Raw genomic sequence first — 22,800 nt, 5'->3', positions numbered from 1 at the left:
TACTGGGATGAAGGGACAGAAAAAAACCCACACATCTAAATAAACAAAACCCAACCCATAATGGGTCAGAATTTGGATCAGAGACCTTTGAAAAATCAATAGTGATACTCTACACAGGTATACAGAGCTCTTGAACTTTGAAGAAGCAGAAATCCTAAAATGCTTAAAGGAAAGAGTATCACTAAAAATACAGAATATTCATGTTCTGTCATTGCTGGGGAGCTAGAATAATTGACTCACACTTTTCAGGAAATTTTGTTTCCCAATACTAATTATTAGAACACAAATTCCTAAATAATTAATTGCATATATAAAACTGAGAAGATAATTAGATATGCCTCAGTTTGAGGCAGGTACTTTTAATTTGCTCAGTTATCATCAGTAGGAACAGATGCTAGTTTTTGCTAACTCTTTGGAGCTAAAATAAGTGCTCTCTAGTGACTACTGAATTGAATGTTACAAGGTTGATTATTAGAACCCATCATATCAGAAAAGGAAGCCTCACTGTATATGAAAAGCATCAATTTTTGTTATCCAACCAAAGTAACACTTGCTACTCACCAGTAACATTTCTTTAAGATTTGTCAAATACGAGAAAAATATCAAGGTCTCACCTGGGATTGAAATCCTTCAGATTGTTCAAAACCCTTCTTTACTCAGACATAACATTTATGCTTTTTCTGGAATAAGGATTTTATTCATTAGTTGGATCACTAGTAGTCCTTGTGAAACAACCTTCACCAGTGCTATAGTTACACTTCAGAAATAATTCTCGTTGGAGTAAGAATAGCAATGGGCTTCCTGCATTCAGAATTATGTGGAATTTATTTCCTCAGTTTCACTGTATTTGACTCCTTTGAAGTTAAATCTAAGTGCTTTTTTTTTTTTGTCTACCTTCTAAAGAAAAATTAACAAGGTTTTAAATTTATTTTAAAAAATTGAAGGCAGTAGTAATATTTAAGTATACTTCATACACTTTTGAGTTTGTGGATATGCTATAAAATAATGACTTCTGTACAAACAATTTATCCAACTTATTATCGAGGAATGTGTTGTTTTATTTTTTGTTTATTAATGTGAGTTACACTGAAAATATTTTTTTTCCTAAAGCAGATGGGAAAAATCTGTTTCAAATACTTGCATTTTATAAGTAATGTTTTTATGTTTTTAGGGAAAGTAATTTAATATAAAAATTAAGATGGTTTCAAGATAATAGATTTCTTTTCTGAATACTATGGTAGAAATGTTCCATGATGCATTCATTGATGTGCAAGGAGAATAGATTTTCTCTGCTACTATTTTAAACTGGACTTGGTAGAACAGAAAAATAAAATACTGTTTCCTTGGAATTTCCTGCATAAGGTCTTAGTTCAGTGAAAACTTTATTCTCTCTGAGGAGCAGTGGAAGAAAAAGAGAAACAGAAATGGTTTTTCAGGTGTTGTTACCCAGATGACATTGGTAAACCATGTTCTTAATAGATCCCTTGGGGTGCACTAGAGTGAAACGACATTGAATGATCTGTGTTTGTAAATATATATATATATATATATATATATATATATATGGTTTATTTTAGAACAATTTGGTTGTGTTTGTTTGCGAAGGAAAGCACGTAGGTAGCCATTTTTTCTATTCTTGTCTATAGTAATAAAGCAATATGAAAGCATAAAAACATCACCTATGAAAATATATAAGGGAAAAGAAAGAAAGAGAAAGATAACTACCCACAGAGCTCACGATGAGACTTGTTTGTTGCAACGTAGTTTACCATTGGCCAAAGTGATGGTCTTGATCCGTAGGGGGTGGGGGAAGAAACCCATGAAGCACAAAGTCCCATGGGTTAAAATAGGCTCAGGCTGGGTGGGGACACCCAGGCACCTTCCCCAAGTGGAGGGGCAGTTTTACACTGTCTCTTGCAACACACCCTGAGTCTGTAGTAGCGTTTTTAGATCATGTGCAGTCATCTGGTGGAAGGCCTCAGGAACGGGTCTGGGATCACTTCAGGTCTTTGATGGTTTGTGGCACCTTCTAAGACACAGCAGCTGCCTCTCAGGGCAGTGGAGCCTGTAATGCCCCATCAGACCTTCCATGGGGGAGAGGGGGCAGTTTTACCCCTGAGCAGAGGACAAGGACCATGAGAAAGAGAAACATGCAGGACTGCAGGGTTTGAGCCTCCCCTCAGCGGGGCAGGCCTGGCCTCAGCAATGAGTCTGTGGCCTTTGGCCTCCCCCTGCTGAACCCTTCCAGAGCTGCTTTTCAACACAGCTACCGAGAAAGGCTTCCTTTGTGGGTACATTCTTCTCCCTCCAGACTTGTTTACTTCTGCTTAAACATGAGATAACTGGACAATAGGACCAGATTTATCTTGTCTAAAGTTCCCGTCAGGTGGCTTAACTCACAGCCCATTTCCAGTCAGGAGACATGTTCTGGGAGGGATTTGGCTTCGGTGGTCACAGATGAGCACTTTGCTACTATGGACAGAGGTCCGTCCTTTGGTGATTTTAACAATGTTTAAGCTATTAACCCTAACATTTTGCTCTCACAGGGGTTCACAATGTTATTGTGTACATCCTACTTTTGCTCTTTGTACTGACAAAGCAAAAGGAGCAAAGAGGGAACAAGATTTTTTTGTCTTACTCTAGAAGCAGACAGAAGAAAATATGTGCTTGTTCTGCCAGTGTGCCTGAGAGGTGCAGCCTTCAACAGTCTGTAACCTTCAGATGAGAAATGTGCTTCCACAGGGACAGAGCAGTGCTGCCATGGGAAGCAGTCCCACAGCGCGACTTCTCCTCCTGCTCAAAGCCCTCCACGGCATGTGGTGGCATCCCACAGCAAGGAATCCTGTCTAGCACTGATGGGATCCCTACTGAGGGACCTGCATTCCCTGTGTCTCAGCAGAGCATTTGCTCTGCTGTCTGTATAGCAGTTGGCTACCAGGGATTTCAGCTGGGAATTTACTGGAAGTGTGGCACACGGTACTGCACAACCACGCATTCTCTACTTTGAACTTGTTCAGTAAAAATTACTGCAACAGTATCTGCTGTTACATCTGGGTATCTTTTAGTCACCAAACCAAGGTCTAGTCTGGTGTCTGGTGAATGGTACAGAGTTCTGGCTGTGTATATCAACTTTAGGGCTGAAAGCCAAGGAATACAACCGCTGGAACCAGCTACAAACAGGAAGATATGAAGCCCAAGTAACATGTGACTCTCTTCTACCATTCTGACATCATCCATTGTGGTTTGTGAAAGTATTTTTGATTCAGAAGAAGTGCTCTGGACTGGGTCTTGCTGGCATGCCTTGTGGAGAGATGGTGTTCAGAGGTGCACCAGAACATAAATCTGAAGACTATGGAGAGAGAATATGTGAAGGCTGCCACTTTTTTTTTTTTTTTTAAATTCACACATACTAATTATTTTACTATTTTAAGCATAAAAAAATGCCCCTCATTTTTCTGTTAGTTATCTGCCCTGATACTCTTAAAATACTTTTATTGCTTCATATTATTTATTCCTTATTAATTGTTCAGTATTATTGACACAAATTTAAACAGCTGAAGTACTGAAGTTTGGTTAAGAATACATGTGTGGATGATTTCTGTGGTAGCCTATTTTACAGTCTCTCTTTTAATGCCTCTCAAAGTAAGACTGTAGATTTAGAAAATCCATTTTTAAATATTTCCCAAGATTTAGTAGCAGCAGCTAACAACTTCACAAATCCTTTTAAAATGTTCTATTAAATAGACATTATACAGAGTGGCTGACTTCCTATGTTTGAATAAAATATAAAAATCAAATAATAATATTAGTGGTTTTTGAGTTGAAAAGTTATTATTGCAGGCATTGCAGAACCTTTCAAGGTACACTATGGTGTGTTTACAACTTAAGAGAGTTCTTCAGCTCTATGTGGTAATAAGTACAAGCTGCCTAACAGAAGTCATCCATAACAGTTTATTTATGATATTAATAAAATCAAATGGTAAAAAAGCAAGTTCTTTTGTTGATAGCAGAAATGTTGTCCTTCACACTAGAAGTGGTGAGCTTCCAGGATTTCTGGAGGTATATTTGAATTATGCACAGTACAAATAGATGTTTTGGCATCACAGTTAAACAAATCATCCCAAATCTCACTTAATAATAGTTCCACTGATGATCCAATCCCTTGAACCGTCAGCAGGAATAATAAATTTGCTAATACTGGACAAAAATTCAACTGTAATGTCTCACTGTTTGGCAGAGATACCCATGCCAACTGACTACTCTGGAAATAGTTCTCTATATTGTCTATCTTTTTGAAGAGCTTCAAAAATCAGACATTTCCCAGAAAATACTTTGTTCATCTAAAGACAGTAAGAAATTATTTTCTAATTAAGCTTTTCTAGTAGTAGAAAGCACTTTGCTTGTAATTAGGTGAGGTTTTATTTTATTAGTAACACCAAAATTTCTGTCTGGGTCTCATTAGCTAGTGATTTTTATAAATCTGTGTGAAAACATAAATTTTCATGCATACATGAGTCTCTCAACATGATGCCCTTATGTATGTCTTCATTATTCAGACAGTTCTCTTGTGCACATATATTAATTTTTCTGTAAAACCTATTCTTTATAGTTGTAATAAAGATTTATGGGGGTGCAAACAACTATGTGCCGTAGGAATCAAAGTCTAAATGGACAAAAGAGATAAAAGTTTGTCATCATCTTTCAGTTTATATCTTTACCTGAAAGAGTGAAAATCCATGAAAGAAGAACAGTGACTGTCTAAAGCATGTACAAAAATAGAAAGTCTTGGACTCTATTAATTCTTTATTAGCTCAACAGGGTCCTAGTTAACTGAAATAAAACCCCAGACTTCATAGACCACAATCTACCACTCATTAATCATCAGATTTTCAAAGTTTTCTTTTCAAATGTTTCTTTATGGCAGTTTACTGTTTTCTTTCATATCAGTTTGGAAAGCTGATATGGAATTTTCATTTTCTAGTAAGTATGAAAGATATTGGGATATATTTCTGGAGTATTTGCTAACAAAACATTAACATGTTTTATGCTCCTAATGTCTTCTGGAGCTTCCTGGCTGGTACTAATTTTTGCCTTAAAAAAAAAAAAAAGCAACCTACCAACTAGTCAAACACAAAAACCTCTTGAGGCAATATTGCAGAATCCAACATTATTCATACCTGATTTTCCTTCTTTTCATCTTTTCCACTTCTTGAGCATTGAAAATCAGATTCCTTTAGGGACTTAGCTAACCCCTGTAAGGTCTATATTTCCAAATGCCAGAACAGCCAATTTCACAATATTTGCCATTTTCCATGAATTATGAAGAATATAATTCAGTGTTTAAGATACCTGCATTAGCAACAGCTTTTTTGATTGTTTTTACAAGTATTTCCTGCAGTTGTCCATGCCTAACTTTACACAAAGTATTCACACTTCTCTATTATTAGATTTCATCTTTGCAGTTTATTGTTACATTTTGAAGACTACTATTGGCAGGGATAATGAAAAAGAAGTTATTTTATTTGCTCAAATGCTGTATTGGCAATGAAACTTGGATATCTGGCTTAATACTGGGTATGAGTTGTTCCCAAAAGAAAATACCCTGCAGACTTCATGAGAATTCACCAAGTGCAGGAAAATGACCCAGCTGATGCCACCATCAGCTATGATGTCACATAGCCTTCAAGAGGGAACACACAGTGTAGCAGTGCCTAACACAGGACAAGGGCACAAAGTGCAAAATTCAAATCCTTGCACTGTGTAAGGGTAACTCTGGATATGCCACAGTTTAAAGAAAAGTCTCCAATATCTGTTTCAGTGCACAGCTGTTGTGCTGCATTTCTTCTCTGGGTGCTTCTTGCTGGTTCTAGTAGTCCTCTCATAATTAACCAAATAAATAAAAAATATATATTGTTCCTACCCGCAGTCTTTAGCTTGAGCTACTCTCATTTGCATGTCTCAGTTTTACTTTTCTGTTCAGCTCCAATATGACTTTATTTTACAGTGCATAAATTATCTTAGGGCTGTTCACTGTCTGTCACATTGCACAAAACCAAGAGAACAAATAGAAAACCCAGGCTGCGTTTAATCAGAGGCTCCTGTCTGCATATTGAATCTAAAAATAATTTTTAAAAAGGTTTTTGAAAGGATACATGCATCTGGAATGTAATAATCATGCTAACCACCAGACAGGAGCTTATCTAGCTTACCTAATGCATATGTCTCAAGTTTGGAAGTAATAAAGATCTAAAGAAACATTCAAAGAATGCATATTCCATAAAGGACATGCTTATCTGCTCCTATGTGCATTATAAATCTCAAGTTCAGGAATTTGCTCTTTCTGTTCTACACCAAAAAATATAATATATTTGTCCTGAGAATTATGTGGTGTTGTAGAATGTGTGCACTACAACCCAGTGCACAGTCCCTTAAGACTGCTTTTCAGTCTTATGTTTTGCTTCTTCAGCCAAAATCAAAATGTATCCAACAGTGTCGTGAGTCCCAAATTGTAATACAAACTGTGAAAACCACGGGTGAGGCTTTTATTTTCTTTTTAAAGGTTTCTTTTAATATGAATCAAATTCTCCACCTAATTTCAGTGGGTAGATTGAGCCATGTAGTTCATCTGTTATTTCTGCTACTCTCAGTGAATGCTAATTATGCACAGGGATTGCAAAACTTCTTTTTAGTTCTCATGAATTAAACGCCTTCATGTAGACATGAAGCTTTTAGTTCTGTGATGAAGTATGGCTAAGTGCTTTTCACTTTCTTGTAAAACTTTATCAGAAAATCCAGGCAATAGTAAAAACACACTGCTTCTTCAAATTAACATCTGATTTTTTCACTCTCTGTACAGGTAATTTTCCAAATAATGCTGCAGTCTCAGAGCTCAGCAGCTGCTAAATGCCTGCTTTCACAGAATAATTGAGGTTGGGAGGGACCTCTGGAGATCATCCTGTCCAACCTCTTGCTAAAGCAGATTCACCTACAGCAGGATGCACATCCTTGTGTCCAGGCAGGTTTTGAAGGAGGAGACTCCACAGCCTCTGTGGGCAGCCTGTTCCACTGCTCTGTCTCCTTCACAGTAAAGAAGTTTTTCTTCATATTCAGATGGAACTTCCTGAGTTTCAGTCTGTGCCCATTGACTCTTGTCCTGCCACTGGACAGCACTGAGAAGAATCTGAGCCCACCCTCTTAAGGCCTGCCCTTAAGATATTTTTATTCATTGAAGAGATCTTCTATCAGCTGTGTTCTTGCCTCGCTGTAGATAGCATTCAGCATCTTTGCTAAATTTGAATTTATTAACATCCAGGTCTTCTTCAGGAACACATTTGCCAACTGTTAATGCGGTTTGAAACTATTACCCCTGAAAAACGTTTTCAGGAATCTAGAATTCATTGCTTTGCTTCTGCAGCTTTTTTTTTTTTTTTAATAGGAATAAATCAGAGAAATTGCTGGTATTGCACACTTGGAAAGGGGAAATGCTTTTATTCTTCATGACCATTGGCAAGAAGGGACTTATGCCATTGTGGTTTATGTTGTTGTTATGAGAATCGTCATAAACACTTGAAGCTTCTGGCTTTGTAATATGCTTAAAATCACTTTACTTGAAAATTACGTTTATTATTCTCTTCAGCTGGAAATTCGGTAGATCAAGACAAATGCAGTGCTTTTCTGCTTAATGCAGTTAGTAATTTGACAAGATAAGTATAATTTCCCATACATTTCAGTTCCTCACAGTAATCGTGTACCAGAGTAATTTGGCAAACAAACAAAAGACCTAATTAAGTATTGTTGAATTTTTCTAAGGCAAAGTGTATACAAGGTCGTACCAAGGGCTCAGCTGAAGTTTATTAAAGATTAGCAGTCTGTTTCTGCAGGAGGGATCCCTCCAGCTACTGTAATGTATGACAGCCTGGCAGACCATGTTCCACGACAAGCTGTTGTACAGAGCAGAGTTACAGAGCAAATTCTCAGTAGAATGTCTAATAAAAGGGCTTCATATATTAAAGACATTTTTCTCTTTGCATTCTGTTACATTTGGAGCAGATAAGCAAAACAAGATATTATTTGCTTCCATACATTTGGAAAATTACTCTAGAAGTAGGTCGTTGTGCAAAAAGGACTGGGTTATTCCCCTGCTCTTCATTTACACTGTAAATTCTTGTGGCAAAAACACACCTTTGTTTTTGAAGTTACCTCATGCAGTAGGAACTAATCCTTGAATTCAAATATAAATCAGCCAAATATGTGTGAACATGTTTGGATAGTGGTGTGCCAGGTTTGCCTTTAAATTACCAAAAAAAGTAATAATTTATATATTTATAACATGCCTGTAAGTTTGGAGCATTGAAATCTGTGAGCCCAGTCTGTGAGTTGGTATGGGACCATGCAGGGAAGTAAGGCCTTTACTTCTACTTTCCTGACCACCATATAGACTCTACAAGGACACAACTAGTACAATTAACCTTGAGAGGCTGCTAAAGCCTCTAAAATACAGATTATTTACTTCAAGGGTGAAGTTTTCTTTAAAATATGTCTAAAGTACTGAATGAGTCTTTCCTGTCACGATTCAGGGAGTTTTAACTAATATTCATATTCCCATTATGACAAATAAATAAATTTGCCTCTTTTTCTTCTCCATAACTACATGGAGTGAGGAAAAAAAAAAAAAAAAAAAAAGAAAAAAAATTGAGGTAGCACCTTTCCTGCTTTTGAAAGTAGCAGAGCTGGATAGACTGTGAAGACTCAGTGCCTCTAAGTAGTAGAAATATGTTCAAAGTCAGGTTGTGTACTTTGTTCCCCAATTAAGCACTAAAATGTTATAATTATGTAATTGAATACCGAAATTAAAAATAGACATAAATTCTCCTGCCTCTACAAACTGGTGCAGAGCTTTCCATCACTGGATCTCTTCTAGAATCAATAATTCTATATTTTTTTTTACTACCAAAGGCAATCTGGACTGAACACTACATTAACTGACCATTTCTCCAATCTGCACTAGAAGTCAACATAAAAGTTCCATTTATTTATTGTTCCCCAAGCTCGTAAAAGCAGTATTTCAAAAATAGTTTATTGCTGTTATATTAACACACTCCTTTTTTTTTTTAAATAGAAGTAAAGATTTCTTACATGTCTAAGCACCTGCCCTCAGGTGCCTTACACTCATTTAAAAGAAAAATACTCTTTCAGATGCTATTTATGTAAACAGCACTTAATTCCTCTCTGATGATATAGCACCATCCTACAACACACATGAGCATAGAAAGCCTGGACTAAAGTATGGCAAATCACCATAATTCCCCCGTAGAAGAAAAGAAACCAGCTGCAAAGGAAAAGGATATTTTTAAAACATAATTTATAATAATAATAATAATAAAAACATATAGCACATACCTTAAATATCCCTAAACTGTACCAACTATCTATCTTGAAGCTATAAATACAAACAAAATAGTTGCTCACTGAATGGCTCTACTATTGGTTTTGAGATCAGATCGTTTGGTAAATGATGCAAGAAGTGATCATCAAATCAAGGAAGGTCAATACCAGTCCAGATTTTGTAGACCAAGGTCCTGCAATTTCTAAGGTACCTACAGGTTTTGTGACAGCACTTGCATGACTGGACTGGTCATGGTTACTTGAGAGCTTCTCATTTTGTGTCTTCAACTGCACCAATAAAATGCATTTGTCAGAAATATGCATAGTGCAAATACCCCTTGTTGGTTTTGGTTCTGAAATATCTAAAAGTATAATATTCTTTCATTATGGAATTCAGAGATAATTTTTTCATAGGTTACCTTGGTAACAAAATTGTAACTGAGTTCTTTTTTCCATTTTGCATTAATAAAGGACTAAATATTATAAGTAGCAGTAACTGTGTCCTATTAAGCCTTGATGCTGCATAAAGAAAGAAGTGTTTCTGTAGAAATCTGAGGTTTGGAATTATTCCTTTGTTTTTGAGTCACCATAAGTTTTAGGCCTGCTTATCTCTCTATATGAAGGCAGTTAAAGACAAAATCTCTTAAGAAGTGTAGCTCCAGGTTAAAGGCAATGAAAGAATTTCCTTGTGGTCTGTAAGATTCCTATATATAGATCTCATGTTCAGACCTTGATGGGTGTTTTAGATGCTCCAGTAACTGTGTTCAACTTTGTAAATATGCACATTACAAAGTCCGTGGTGCTTACAGAAAACTATAAAGGATGGCAGGAGTACTATTAGCAACAACTCAATTCCTCCAGGGTGAAGGAGTAAAAGAGGCAATAACCATTGATTATTCCATTAGCCACAGAGTTGCTTTAACCATTTCCAAGATCTCAGGTCCTCCAGCCTGAGGGAATGAGAACAGATGCAGGAGGGAAATGGGACTCAGCAAGATTTTATCAAGAGCAACAAAGTTCTTCTGGGGATGGAAGCTGCTGTAGCTGGGGTAAGAGTCACCCTGAACTCAAGCAGCTATTGGTCATGGTTTGCTCCTTTCTCCATTTTTTTGTGGGAAGTGACTACTTGATCTTTTATAGGTCTCCAGCCCTCAGCACACAATGCAGTGCATGCTCTTAGAGCTGGCTCCCTGAGAGGATGGAACCATCCAAGTGACAGTGTGTCCTGGGGTGACTTTATGATGCTTGTATCCCCATCATCTGTTCTGTTTATGCTAGATATTAAGTTCTGCACCTTTAAAACTAGTTCCAACAGCGAAGGAGGAGAGAAGGGCAGAGTTTGTTACCAGAAAACCCTGAACCAAGACACAGTGTTATCTCCTGTTGTTGTCTAAGCAGATTAGACAGAATATTTAATTAATAGTTAATTAATGCAAGACATGCGAAAGGTATTATCATATCTGTACTATATCTGAAAAAAACATGACTCAGTAATATAAGGGCAGAAAGATTAGGTCTTTAGCTTCCCACTTAAGAGAGGGATTTAGAATCTAAAATTTAGTCCATTACAGTTTTCTACATGAGTTGAACAAAGACTGTGACCAAAGCAGAGAAACACAGGAATAACCAAGTCTGTTGCTGGACCTCCTGTGAGACTTGCCATCATTTGTCATGAATGACTGCTGAATATCCAGGTATTTAAAACAAACCAGGGCATATTAACACTAAATAGCATAAAATCATTAAAAATTTCAATTATGAGGGAGCTCTTTATAACATCTGGTCCAAACTTTCACTCAAAGCAGGGCTAACATTTTTTGTAACTTGTATTTTTACTTGACTGATAAACTAGTAATTCAAGCTTGTCTACATAAAAAAAAAAAAATATTGAAGAAACAGTAAGTTAGAGATACTCATCTAATATGTAAGCTTCCTCCCTGTGCTGTATCTGGAATAGCCTTGATTTGCCAGTGTTTTGTGAGGAAGATACAATTTTGGTATCTTCTAGTTCTATTCTTTGATAGTGAAAAGTTTCTCAGGAGAGAGCATGCAGAAAAACCATCTGATGTCTGTGCTGTTGGCAGAGCTCCCTGGAGCTCTGGGGCACATCCCTGTGCTCCAGCATAGTTCTCACAAAGGGCTGGAGATATTTGGGAGTGCTGCTGCATCCCCAGACATCAGATAATCTGTGGGAAATAAATTCAGCATACTTATGGACAATCCAAGGGTTTGAGTGCTTTAACAATACCATCTCCAAAACGCAAGAGTAATCACAAAATCACAGAGTGGTCTCATTGGAGGGGACCACAGTGGGGCATCTGTTCCAACCTCCCTGCTCTAGCAGGATCATCCCAGAGCTCATGGCCCAGGATTGCATCCAAGTGGTTCTGAAATATCTCCCAGGAGGGAGCCTCCCCACCCTCTCTGGGCAACCCGTTCCAATGCTTGATCACTGCAGAGTGAGGTTCTTCCAAATATTCAGATGGAACTTGCTGTGCATCAGACGCTGCCTCATGTCCTAGTGGTTGGCACCACTGAGCAGAGCCTGGCTTTGTCCTTTTGGCATCCCCTCTTTAGATAATGATGCACATTAATGCGGTCCCCTATCAGCTGTCTTCTTTCAAGGCTGAACAGGCCCAACTCCCCCAGCCTTTACTCATCAGAGGGATTCTCAAATCCCCCAGTCATCCTCATCCCCCTCCATTGCATCCACTTCAAGAGTACCACATCTCTTTTTTACTGAGGAGCCCAGAATTTTACTCCAGATGGACAGAGTAGTCTAGAAAATAATATGAGAATTCCCAGATATTAACAGCCAGTTTTAGTTGTAAATGTTGAGATGAGAAAGGAATTGGAGAAAATGAGGGAAGGGTCTTATAGATTTATCAAATACATTCCCCATGTTAAGTACTGAAATGTTGTCTTGACAGTCTCCTTCAGTCTTTGCCATGGACTTCAGGCTGTGTGTGAGGAGAAAAAGGTCTCTATGACAGGCAATGGAGTTAATCTAACACTTTTATGTCTCTGTGTCTTCAAGTAACAGAACGGAGGTTGGACATGTTTCCAGACACTTCCAGTGTCAATAGTCTTTAAACTAAACCCTACAAGTGTGATGTAATCAGTTCAGTATTGGTAAAGAATTAATTAAGATGCTTCAAACACTCTGAGACTGAGGAGAACCAAAATTACTTCCATTTCCAAATGGACTTTTGAGACTTAATTAGTGGTTTCAGTCAAATCAGGGATAAACTGGACAATTAGGAAATCAGGTCAGTTTCAGACTCTTCCCTGCTAACCTCCCAACGTCTGCTAGCTAAGCCAAGTCACTTGTCAGCCTGTGTGTATTATCTGTCAGCTTTTACAGAGTTCTGTCATCCAGGGATGACAATAGAGGCAATAACTAAATATAAACACCTGTGCAGTTTGACAGCATGGTTAGCAGGTGATTTTAATCCCACAGGCCCTAAAGCCTAACCATTTGTCAAGTCCACTTATGGCACTGAAACAAGCAATGTGAATATAACCCTTACATATGTACTTACAGAACTATTTTGTGTTCTAAATAAATGTTTAAAATATCATGAAGCAGATTAATTGTAAAAAAGATTTTGTTTTGTGTTACCTCTGAATTCCTGATGTCACTAAAGGTCTTTCTAGAAATGTAAAAATAACAACAGTACGATAGTTTTTCATTAGTGAGACTAAATATGGATCCAAATAATATCTGGCATGATCTTAAACATACATCTCATATACCTCTGTCAGCTTCAGCAAATATAGCTAGATTGCTTTGAAAGGCATCCTCACGAGGAAGATGTGCTATGTAAGATGTTGTGTAAGTGGTTTACTTTGTGACTTTTCCAAAGCTTTCAAAATGATCATTCTGCATTTAGGCCGTGTGCTTGACAGTGTGTCTTTCATCTTACTAATAGGCACCACAAGGCCACATAAGGAGGGGGAAGTCCCTGGTGTGGACTATATTTTCATCACTGTTGAAGATTTTATGGAATTGGAGAAAAGTGGTGCTCTCCTAGAAAGCGGAACATATGAAGGTAAGCAGGCTTTTACTGCTAAATTTGTATGGTGTTTCCATTGTACTGTTTTCTCATTTGATGGGATTGCTCTGGTATATCCTGTTACAAATATGTCTTTGCTACTGCTATCAGAAATTTGTGAAGAGCCATATGGCCATTATGAAAATATTTTCATATGTAAAAGCTAAATGCAGATGAGTTAATTGTAATTTTACTATATTATAGTGGTTAAGAGAAACATGGTACTACATTGCATTTACAGGACAGAAGCACGAGAATTTACACCAAATACTCAAGGCCATTTTCACAGAATTTCAGCAAACAGCTGCTTTCTAACATAGGGCAAATGCATTCTACAGCAGAAATCAAGCATGAGGTTGATACTTTTCCTTTGCATGTGGGATCCTGCAATTATCCATCTATATCAGAAGCTGAAACCTCACTACTTAAATAACAGAGGAAGAATTTGCTATGTCATGTCTTCTGGGCTTTGTAAAGTTATTGAAAAGAGCTCATAACTCATTAATTCTGTAATATGGCAGAGGGATAGGAGCTGTCCTAATGGCTGTATTAGAAGTGCTGTCTATGGGGCAAAGAGCCAGCAGCTTACTGCATGACTCTGCTTCCCAGGAGAACCAATGATTCATCTGATTCTAAACCTTTTCCAAAACACAGCTGTCCTGAAAGTGAAACTGTTGTAAAGAGGTGGGCAGTTACATCACAGGGTATTTTAATAAAACCAGAGTAATGATACACTATTTTAAACCAGATGTTTCTTGCAAATATACTAGTATTTAAGGTAACTGGGTAATGGATAGTGGTTTTTTACTGCAATATTCAGAGGGAACACCATTTATAGGAAAAATATGACCCAAATATATGGGAATACCTGGGTGAGTAGAGCCATTTTATGGAAATCAGCCCCATATTTTCATCTTGTAGCAAAAAAAAGCAATAAAGACCTTTTTGTCCTTACTTTGTCCCTGCCAAGAAAAGCATCTGAAGATAAATAAGAAGCTATTCACCCCAAAAAAATCATTAGCTGTGTTATAAATACCAGCAAAGAAGGTAATTTTTTTCCCACCGAATCAGCACAAAGTACCCATTGTCCAGTAAATAAATTTTCATTAAGAGTTACATCAATACAGATCTTTTAACAAAGATTTCCATTAAAGAAGGTCAAATAAAGGAAAGTATGTAATCTTTCAGGTTTCTACTTTTTTCACTACTGTCTGGCATGTAATGGTACAAGTTACCTAAACATTAATACGACACCACAATTTTACTTTTATCACAGGTTAATTTAATAGCAAGCCTTCTTGAAGAGTCTTTTTGTTACCTTAGGTGTTTGAAAGTAACAGTAGAGGAGCTTAAATGGAGCACAAGTCTGTCATTGCTTGACCATGTAATTTCATTAGTTTGTAGCAAGTTTGTAGAGATTGAACTGCTATGTTAAATTAATTCACAGTGCTCTTCTGTCCCTCGAGGGATAATGAGATGTATCTTTTAATACCAGCTACCAGAGCTGAGGGGACAGCAAGGTGAAATATTGGTTGAGGAAGTCTGCATAACTCCTCAAACCAAGTGAGGACCCAGCTGAAGAGAGGTCCAAAGTTGTGACTGTAACATCTGCCACATCATTTGCTTATCACAGGTGATAAGTTCACTGGAAACAAGAAATCAGAAACTAAATCTACAGCTAACTGAGCTCAACAGACCAATTCTGCCTAAATCCTGTCTTTGATTCCCAGGTTTTCTAATAACCAGATGTGCATTCTGACAAAAAACAGATAATATATTATCTGCCTTTGCCTTATGGTAAAAAATAGGTAGCACATGAGAAAATATAGCTATTTTACAGATGCTATTTCTCCTATTCCCACACAAAGTCTTTTGGATATGACCATACAAATTTACACCTCCACAGTTTCCTGGTTAATTCTTGACTGTAACGCCATCTTTGGGAAAGAATTTTATTAACCATCCTGTCACAAGTTTTCCTGAGCACATTAGGACTTCAACGATTAAGTTTACTGGTAAAACTTACACCAACCAGAGCAAAGAAATTTTCGATTTCCCTCATGAGGAGATGATTTTTGAGTTCTTGGATAGATCAAGCAATTATTTGAGCATATATACTCTGGGAGATAAATTTTTCCTTATCAACACTGGTTATTAGATTTATGAAACAAATCACTCTTTTTTTAAATTGTTCTCAGTATTAATTAATTGGTTTAAATATTTATTTAACTTTTTGTTTTAAGAAAATAATTCTGTATTTCTATGCTGATTATCTAACCACAACCACTATGAACCAGTTCAACTCTACCAGAAAAATGTTCTAAATAAGGGATTTATAATTGAGATAAAAAATCTGACTCTATACCTGTGTTGTTTTTCATCACTTTTTGACTAGAAGGTTTGTTTCAGTCAATTTACTTTCTACTGTATGAATTCCAAAGAGAATCAGGAACGTCCAGGTAAGCCAGAGGAGAAGGAGGTGAAGTGCAGACTTTCCTGACACTGAGTGTTAGTACTGTTCATTATAGTATCTGGTATTGTTGGGAGTGGGATATTTTCTTATAGTAATGACAAAACCAGTAAAATAATCAGTAATGTTGTGTTCTATTGCAGTAAATAAGAGTTGTGATTCCAACTTGGACAGGATACAATCTAAAAGTGAAGCAAAATATATTCTTAGAAACGTAGAGTTGTATGTATAGTTCTTTTTTATTTTTTTTCTTTGAAGCACACCTTTTTTTTTTTAGTTTTAAAATAGATCTTTAAGTTATAAATTCTTTAGAGTTAAAAATAGGATACTCTGTGACCTTCTTACTGCTTTAGGCTTTGGATACACCTTTCTTTGTCTACCGCTTTTGTGACGACTGTGAATGACTGCAGTATTCCAAAGTGCTGCAGAAAAGCAATAGTATGTTCAGGACAAAAACCTCAACTTATCTCTTTTTTTAGCAGTTTTGCAAATATGAAAATATTTCATTTCAGTAGGACTAAATGCACTCTTATTTTGACCTTTCCTGCTTATGTCATATTGAGCAACTGCTGATAAGAAAGCGATCTTCATAGATATTAATTATTTTAAACATACATAATGTTACATAAACAGTTGCTATGCTTTGCAGCTTACCTGTTGTTAAGCTTCCTGTCAGTCTAGGTAGTATTATTCAATGCAGAACAAGAGAAAGAATATGAGAGGCAGTTCCACTCTCACTCAGATTAAAAGTCGAAGTCACACTAATTTGTTGACATTGTTATTGGGTTTTGAATTGATAATAAAATTTAAAATTTTACTATGCACATTTATCTAAAATTGAAAAATTTTTATACACCAGCACCTTGCTATTTCAGGCAGGGGCTGTTTGCCTGAAGCACATCAAATCTTTGTATAATAACACAACCAAGACCTAAAGGTTTCACTTTGTTTGCTTTTTGGTAGAATTTAAATTTACTGTACTGACTAAAGAAATTCTGAAATTGACTCAAAATGATAACTTCACTATCCAACACATTTAGATGACATCACCATGGTTCTGTAACCAGAGGAGGAGGTGTTCCTGTGCAGAATGAAAGCCACTGCCATGCAGGCTCATGTAACACAGGAAGACGTCCCAGCAAAATAACCCACATTCCTTTCCATATTTCTGGCATGAAGATCAAAGATGGTCCCTAAATTGACACAATGTGTCAATCTATACCATGCAGTATAGCAAAATCTGTGATGAGCAGACAAATTGGGTGTCTATGTGTGTGTACAGGCTTTTACAACCTCCCTGGTAGGAGGTTTGGCTCAACACACTCATCTCCCCAATGTGTCAAAACTTGCATGGAGGCTTCATGGGTCACTGATATCAAATGTTGCTCCCACCTCCTTATTAGATCAGCAAGATACTTAGCCAGTGCAGCATAGCAGTAGAATTAAAACGTACTTGAACTGTATTTTGCTTAAGAATGTAAACACTCATTAACAGGAATGTAACAGCTTCAATATTTCCAAAACCCAGATATGTTAAGGCACATGATTGAAGGGTATAGTGAGACATCATTACAAAGTGTTAAAAATGTAAGAGTTCAAGTGCAATTCATGCTATTGGTAGAATTGCCTCTTAAAAGTGACATATGTAGTGGCAGCACCAGAAATAAGAGATGTTCAGTGTATAAATACTGTAAGAAAAAGAAACTTGGTTGTTGGCAATCCATAAGGATAGAAATGTATTTCAAATACATTAAAGCAAGAGGTATTTTAGCAATGTGGAGTTCTATAACAAACAAAAACATGAAAAAGCCTCTTCATAATCATTAGATGTGGCAAAAATAAGAACATAAACTAATTTGACCAGTACACTTACCAATTATGCACTAAGTAGAACTCTTTTTTTCTATCAAATTTTTGTTTTGCTCAGAAAATCTCCGTAATAGTTGCTTTGTAAAACACATCTTATTTGCTTTTAATATAGTAATCCTTAATTTATTCCATAAAAAGCAATGATTTTAGTTATTGTGCCATTAATTTTGTCAAAAATCCACTTTTTATTATTTGTTTGATTGTTTGGAATTGGCTCAAATTCATTCACTGGTGAAAATTCCATGATCTCTGAAGCTATTTACCCACTTACATGATCATGGACTTTCTTTGGCCCCACTAAATTCCATGGTAAATTTCCAGCTGGCTTAAGTGAAAACAGAATTTCACCCCTGTTTTTTTCACTGATGGAGTATTATTTGGCAGAATGGCGAGAGTTAGCTGGGTTTTCCCTAACAATCCAGAAATCTGTAATTATTAAATCTTTAAAAAAAGTTTGAATACATCCCACGGGTGAGACCTTAGTGTTTTGATTATTCAAGGACAAAGCTTCCAGTTGCTGTAGGCACAGGTTTAAGGGGTCAGCTTTGGAATGAGCTCTGTTGGGAGGAGAATGTGGGTCACAGTCAATGTCTTGCCTGTGACTTCCAGCAGCTGGCACATAAGCAACACTGGGAGGTGCTCTGATTCCATTCACGTGGAGACAGTCCCCATACTGTCTCCTTAAGAAGACATTAAGTTTTACAGAGGCTTTCATTTCTTCTCTCAAGCCAAATTTAGCCTAAATTATCAAAACCCTTCTGTTCAGCTAATGCATTTTCAATTAACATTTCATTTTAATACCTGTAAATTTTAAAAATGAGTTAAGGACTGTTCCATGTAGGCAATGGAGATTTTAATTACTGTATTGTGGTGATAATGGTTTTATAAAGTGCTGGTGTTTGATTCCAGTAGTTTTGATTCCATTCTTCCTTGTAAAAATTGTCAGGTATTCAAAATTCCACCCACTTACAGTGTGCAGTGTTCCCTTGTGTGCAGGACATCCTGAGCACTCCACAGCAGATGGATACAAAAGAAAATTAATCAACATAAAGATAATAAAATGCTACCCTCCTAAGACATAAGCACAGTAGTTAATGAAATATTCTGACTTCAAATGGAAAACAAAGCATTCATGAGGATAGATACATAGAGATAAAAATAGTAGTCCTTCAAAAGCCATGTCTTCTAACAGCTGAAAGTGTTTTCAAGGGCATAGAAGAATGAGAAGAGATACTTGATAGTAAAAATCATATTCCTGTTGAAAGTGCCTCCTGAAGAGGTAGATCTTATACATTAATATGATGTCAGCATTTCACCCCCATATTCAGAGAAAATGTAACTGTGGATATTTCAACATTTAGGTCAGCAAATGGGAGATGAAATCTTAGATATAATCAGTGACTTCTTGATCTGATTGTGTCCTTGCACCTGTTCTTTATTAGTAATATTTTTATGGGCTTTGTTGTGTTTCCTCTCTTACTCTTAAGCCAGAAGCAGGAGATGGATTTCATCAATGAATATGAAACACAAAGAAAGTAAATGGTCAGAAGCTCCAAAATATAATAGCCGTGAATATATCAATATGTATGATATTTTTTAAAATTCATTTTAAGCTGTAAAAATCATGAATAAATATATCAATATGTATGATATTTTTTAAAATTCATTTTAAGCTGTAAAAATCACATTTACTTCTTTTTTTATATATATTTTATTTAAGTATTTTGTCATTTTGACAGAGAAGTGATAAGAAAGGAATCAAAAATGAATACATATAGTTTCCTTTATGTAGGAAAAAACAGCTGCTTTTAAAAAATACACTTTTGCATTGTAAAGGGCAACTTTCATAATTTCTACAGTGCCTTTTTAAACTCTGAAAGGTGGGAATAGTGTTGCAGAATGTATTCTTTGTGTCTGTTCTGCAGCTGCATAAATGCTCATTATTTTGAGAATTGATATTCCTGTTGTGTGGTTAGCAAAAAGGTTTATGGTTAGAGGGTCCTGCCCTGTGTGGGGTCAAGGCAGGTCATCATCCTCCACAGCACTGGTGGCACTGCTGGGAAACTTAAAGATCCCTGAGGCTGCAGATCATGTCAATAGACAAATGCTATTATTTCATAAAAGTTTAAGATGGGTTCAGTTTTGATCTACTGGAAGAATGTAACCAATGAGAAAAGATAACATCCAGGTGTACGTCATAATGTGGCATTAAAAAATGTCACCTAGGGACTGCATGTGTCAGTATAGGTCGAGCCCATTCCCACAGGCATCCAGGAAACAGAAGCTTAAGGACTATGGTTCTATGCATGAAATTCAGAGAGGGGAGCCATTCAGCCTCTAAACAGACAGCATCCTCACCCAAAGATTTGACAGCTCCTTCATCCTGTGTACTTCCAGAGGAATCCAGGAGATCACTGGCTTCCCCACAACTTCTAAAAGGGTTCAACTGAGAGAAAACCAGCAGTCATTGGAATTATCTCTGTCTCCAGGAGCATCTGTCAGCTCCCTCCCCTTCCCAGCAGATAGCCATGGACTCACTTGATCTGTGTGTCAGTTGAGAAGGCTGAGTGGGGTGTACTTGTCTGAGCTGTGGTACAGTCAGCATCTCAGCTGAGCTCCCTGCCGGGCCTGCCAGACAGCTGGGCTGCCAAGGCAGAGGTTCTAGGAGGCCAGAGCTCCTTTTGGCTATTCCAAGGTGCTGGCAGGTGCTCCTCCTGAGTCAATGCCCAGCATTCAATCACATCAGGCACCAGGTCACATCCCAAACTGCTGCCACCTGTGGCTTGGTAGAGCCCATAATTGCTGGCTGGGGCTGCATAGTTCAACAGAGGCTGCACAGACTTTCAGTGCATCTGATCTGGGATTTGTTGAGATTCTGTGACTGCTACAAGCAGGAACTTAGGTCAGAATTGCTTCAAATGTTATTGGCTGGTAATTTTCCCAAGAAAATCAGAAGGATGTTCACCAGGCAGACAACAGTCTTCTTTGCTCATGTGCATTCTCGGGATATAGAGCATGACCAGGTACAATAGAGCACAATTTTTAGGGGTCTGAGTGCTCCAGAAACCTGGTCTGCTCGAACAGGCTCTGTCAACATACTTTATTTTGTGTCAAACCTAGATCAGCACCAAGAGGATCTCAATTGCAGGGAAATCAAGAAAGAAATTTTGCCTTTGTGCCTTTTCTCAAGCTGGGTTGACCATGTATCAGCTCAGCCCAAGACCTCAGCCCTAATCTTTAGAATTGTGTACAGTTACTACCAGAAAACTATTAACAAACTGAAGTGTCCAGGCCAAAGTAATGCAAATTACCAGGAGAGCTATAGAGAATAAATTTAGAGAACTCATCAGATAGGGCTTTGTTGAGTAATGATTGAGAAGCTCAGAGAGTTTAAAATGTGTGAACCCAATGGATGAATAAAGATAATTCAAAGTTGGGCAAATAAGTAACCAGGGCTAATGTGATGAAGCTGGAAAAGATTAATATTTCAATTTAATATTGGGGAAAAAAATTCTCATACTGATGTGATTTAAAAGCTAAAATAACCTCCAGAGGTGTAGATACAAATTTCATCTCTTAGAAATTTTAAAAGTAGTTATTAGTAGAAATATTCCTGCACTAGTAGGAGGATTAATTAAAGGCTGTAGTATAGTATTGTATGCTTCAGTATAGTATATATTAATGCTGTCTGTGTGACACATTATGTTTTGATTGTGGGTTTTTTTTATAAAACAGGTCACAACCAGTTCATGTTTGCATTTGAGTTGCATTTCTAAGTGAACTTTGCCTGCAGTACATATAGTGTAGCTTTAGTTTAAATGCAAACAGGGTTAGAAAAAAACCATCAAACTGTACAGCCTGACTTACCAGGCTATCACACTGATAAGCCACATATACCTGTAGATATTACAAAAGATGTAAAAGAATTTAATTTAATTGCAAATCATTATAATGTCCTCTGCAGAAATGTTTGTCTACATTGCTCAGTAACAGAGGTCTCCATTTTTTAGTACATTACTGGAAAGTCACAATATTTGTTATATCCAGTTTACATGTATTTCTTATGTTGTTAAGTTTTTGTGAAGCTGCTCTAGATTTTATATCCTTTTGGATACTCCACATTCATATTTATGATATTCCTCAATATTAAGCTTCATATCACCTTCCTGTATCAAATAGTATTCTGCTAAATACAATAAACTGCAGTCCAAAAGGTGTTTGGGAGGTTTTTCTGAAAACGAGTGGAGAAAATCCCCTTTCTGTTTCTCCCAGTCTCAGAATTTTCAAAAAATATTGAAGCCATTATATTTTCTAAACGCAAGGTATACTGAAGCTTCCACAATACATTTCTATTCAAACCTTTCTATGAATCAGAAGATTATGTTTTATCTGAGAGAATTCCCTAAATCCTTCTTGCCTTTTTTGAAGACTAAAAAGTGTATTCTCTAGTCTTGATCACAATTTTTCAAACACGGTAGAGAATGGTCCCAAAACAACCACAAGCCAGTGTCCTGGCATTTTCAGGTGCATCCTCTCCAGTTCTATGGACTCACACATGTTTTGCACATTAGCTTACCTAATTGGTACCTAATTTGATCCTTCTGTACCATGCTAATACCTCTTTCTGCCATCTTTTTGTCCTAAGCAAAGACCTGAGTGGCCTGGGAGTGAGCAGCAGACTTTGTCAGTAAAGGCTGAGGAAATGAAGGTATTGAGTCTTTCATGCTTCCCTGCCACAGGTTATCCTTTCCTACACTCTCCATCTCTTGGTAATCTATCACACTGTCCCATGTTCTCCCCAGTCTTCCTTTAGTTGCTGCTGTGACTATAGAAAGCTGTTCTCTTGCTGTCACTGTGCTTCAGCAATCTCAACTCCACCTTTTCTTTGGCCTTCCTGATTCTGCCCTGTGTATCCAGAAAACAATTCTCTATTTCTCCTTGTTTGCCTGTTCATGTTTCTGCCTTCTTGACACACCTGCAGTGAGGATGTTCCTTGGAGCAAAACTTGCCTTTATAGTCTTC

General features: G+C 37.1%; 1 protein-coding gene across 1 annotated transcript in view; it reads left to right on the top strand.

Moving 5' to 3' along the window:
• The window catches only part of MAGI2 (membrane associated guanylate kinase, WW and PDZ domain containing 2), a 705,159-nt gene that overhangs the window by 402,108 nt on the left and 280,251 nt on the right, over window positions 1-22,800 (top strand). The window contains exon 3 of the mRNA XM_041474679.1: window positions 13,317-13,436. Coding sequence (XP_041330613.1) covers window positions 13,317-13,436 — 120 coding nt within the window. The remainder of the gene's footprint in view (window positions 1-13,316; window positions 13,437-22,800) is intronic.

Source organism: Pyrgilauda ruficollis, unplaced genomic scaffold (assembly GCF_017590135.1).
Source record: "Pyrgilauda ruficollis isolate IOZ18807 unplaced genomic scaffold, ASM1759013v1 scaffold33, whole genome shotgun sequence".
Classification (NCBI taxonomy): Eukaryota; Metazoa; Chordata; class Aves; order Passeriformes; family Passeridae; genus Pyrgilauda; species Pyrgilauda ruficollis.
The sequence above is the reverse complement of the archived record's forward strand: the minus strand, read 5'-3'. Positions and strand labels throughout refer to the sequence as shown.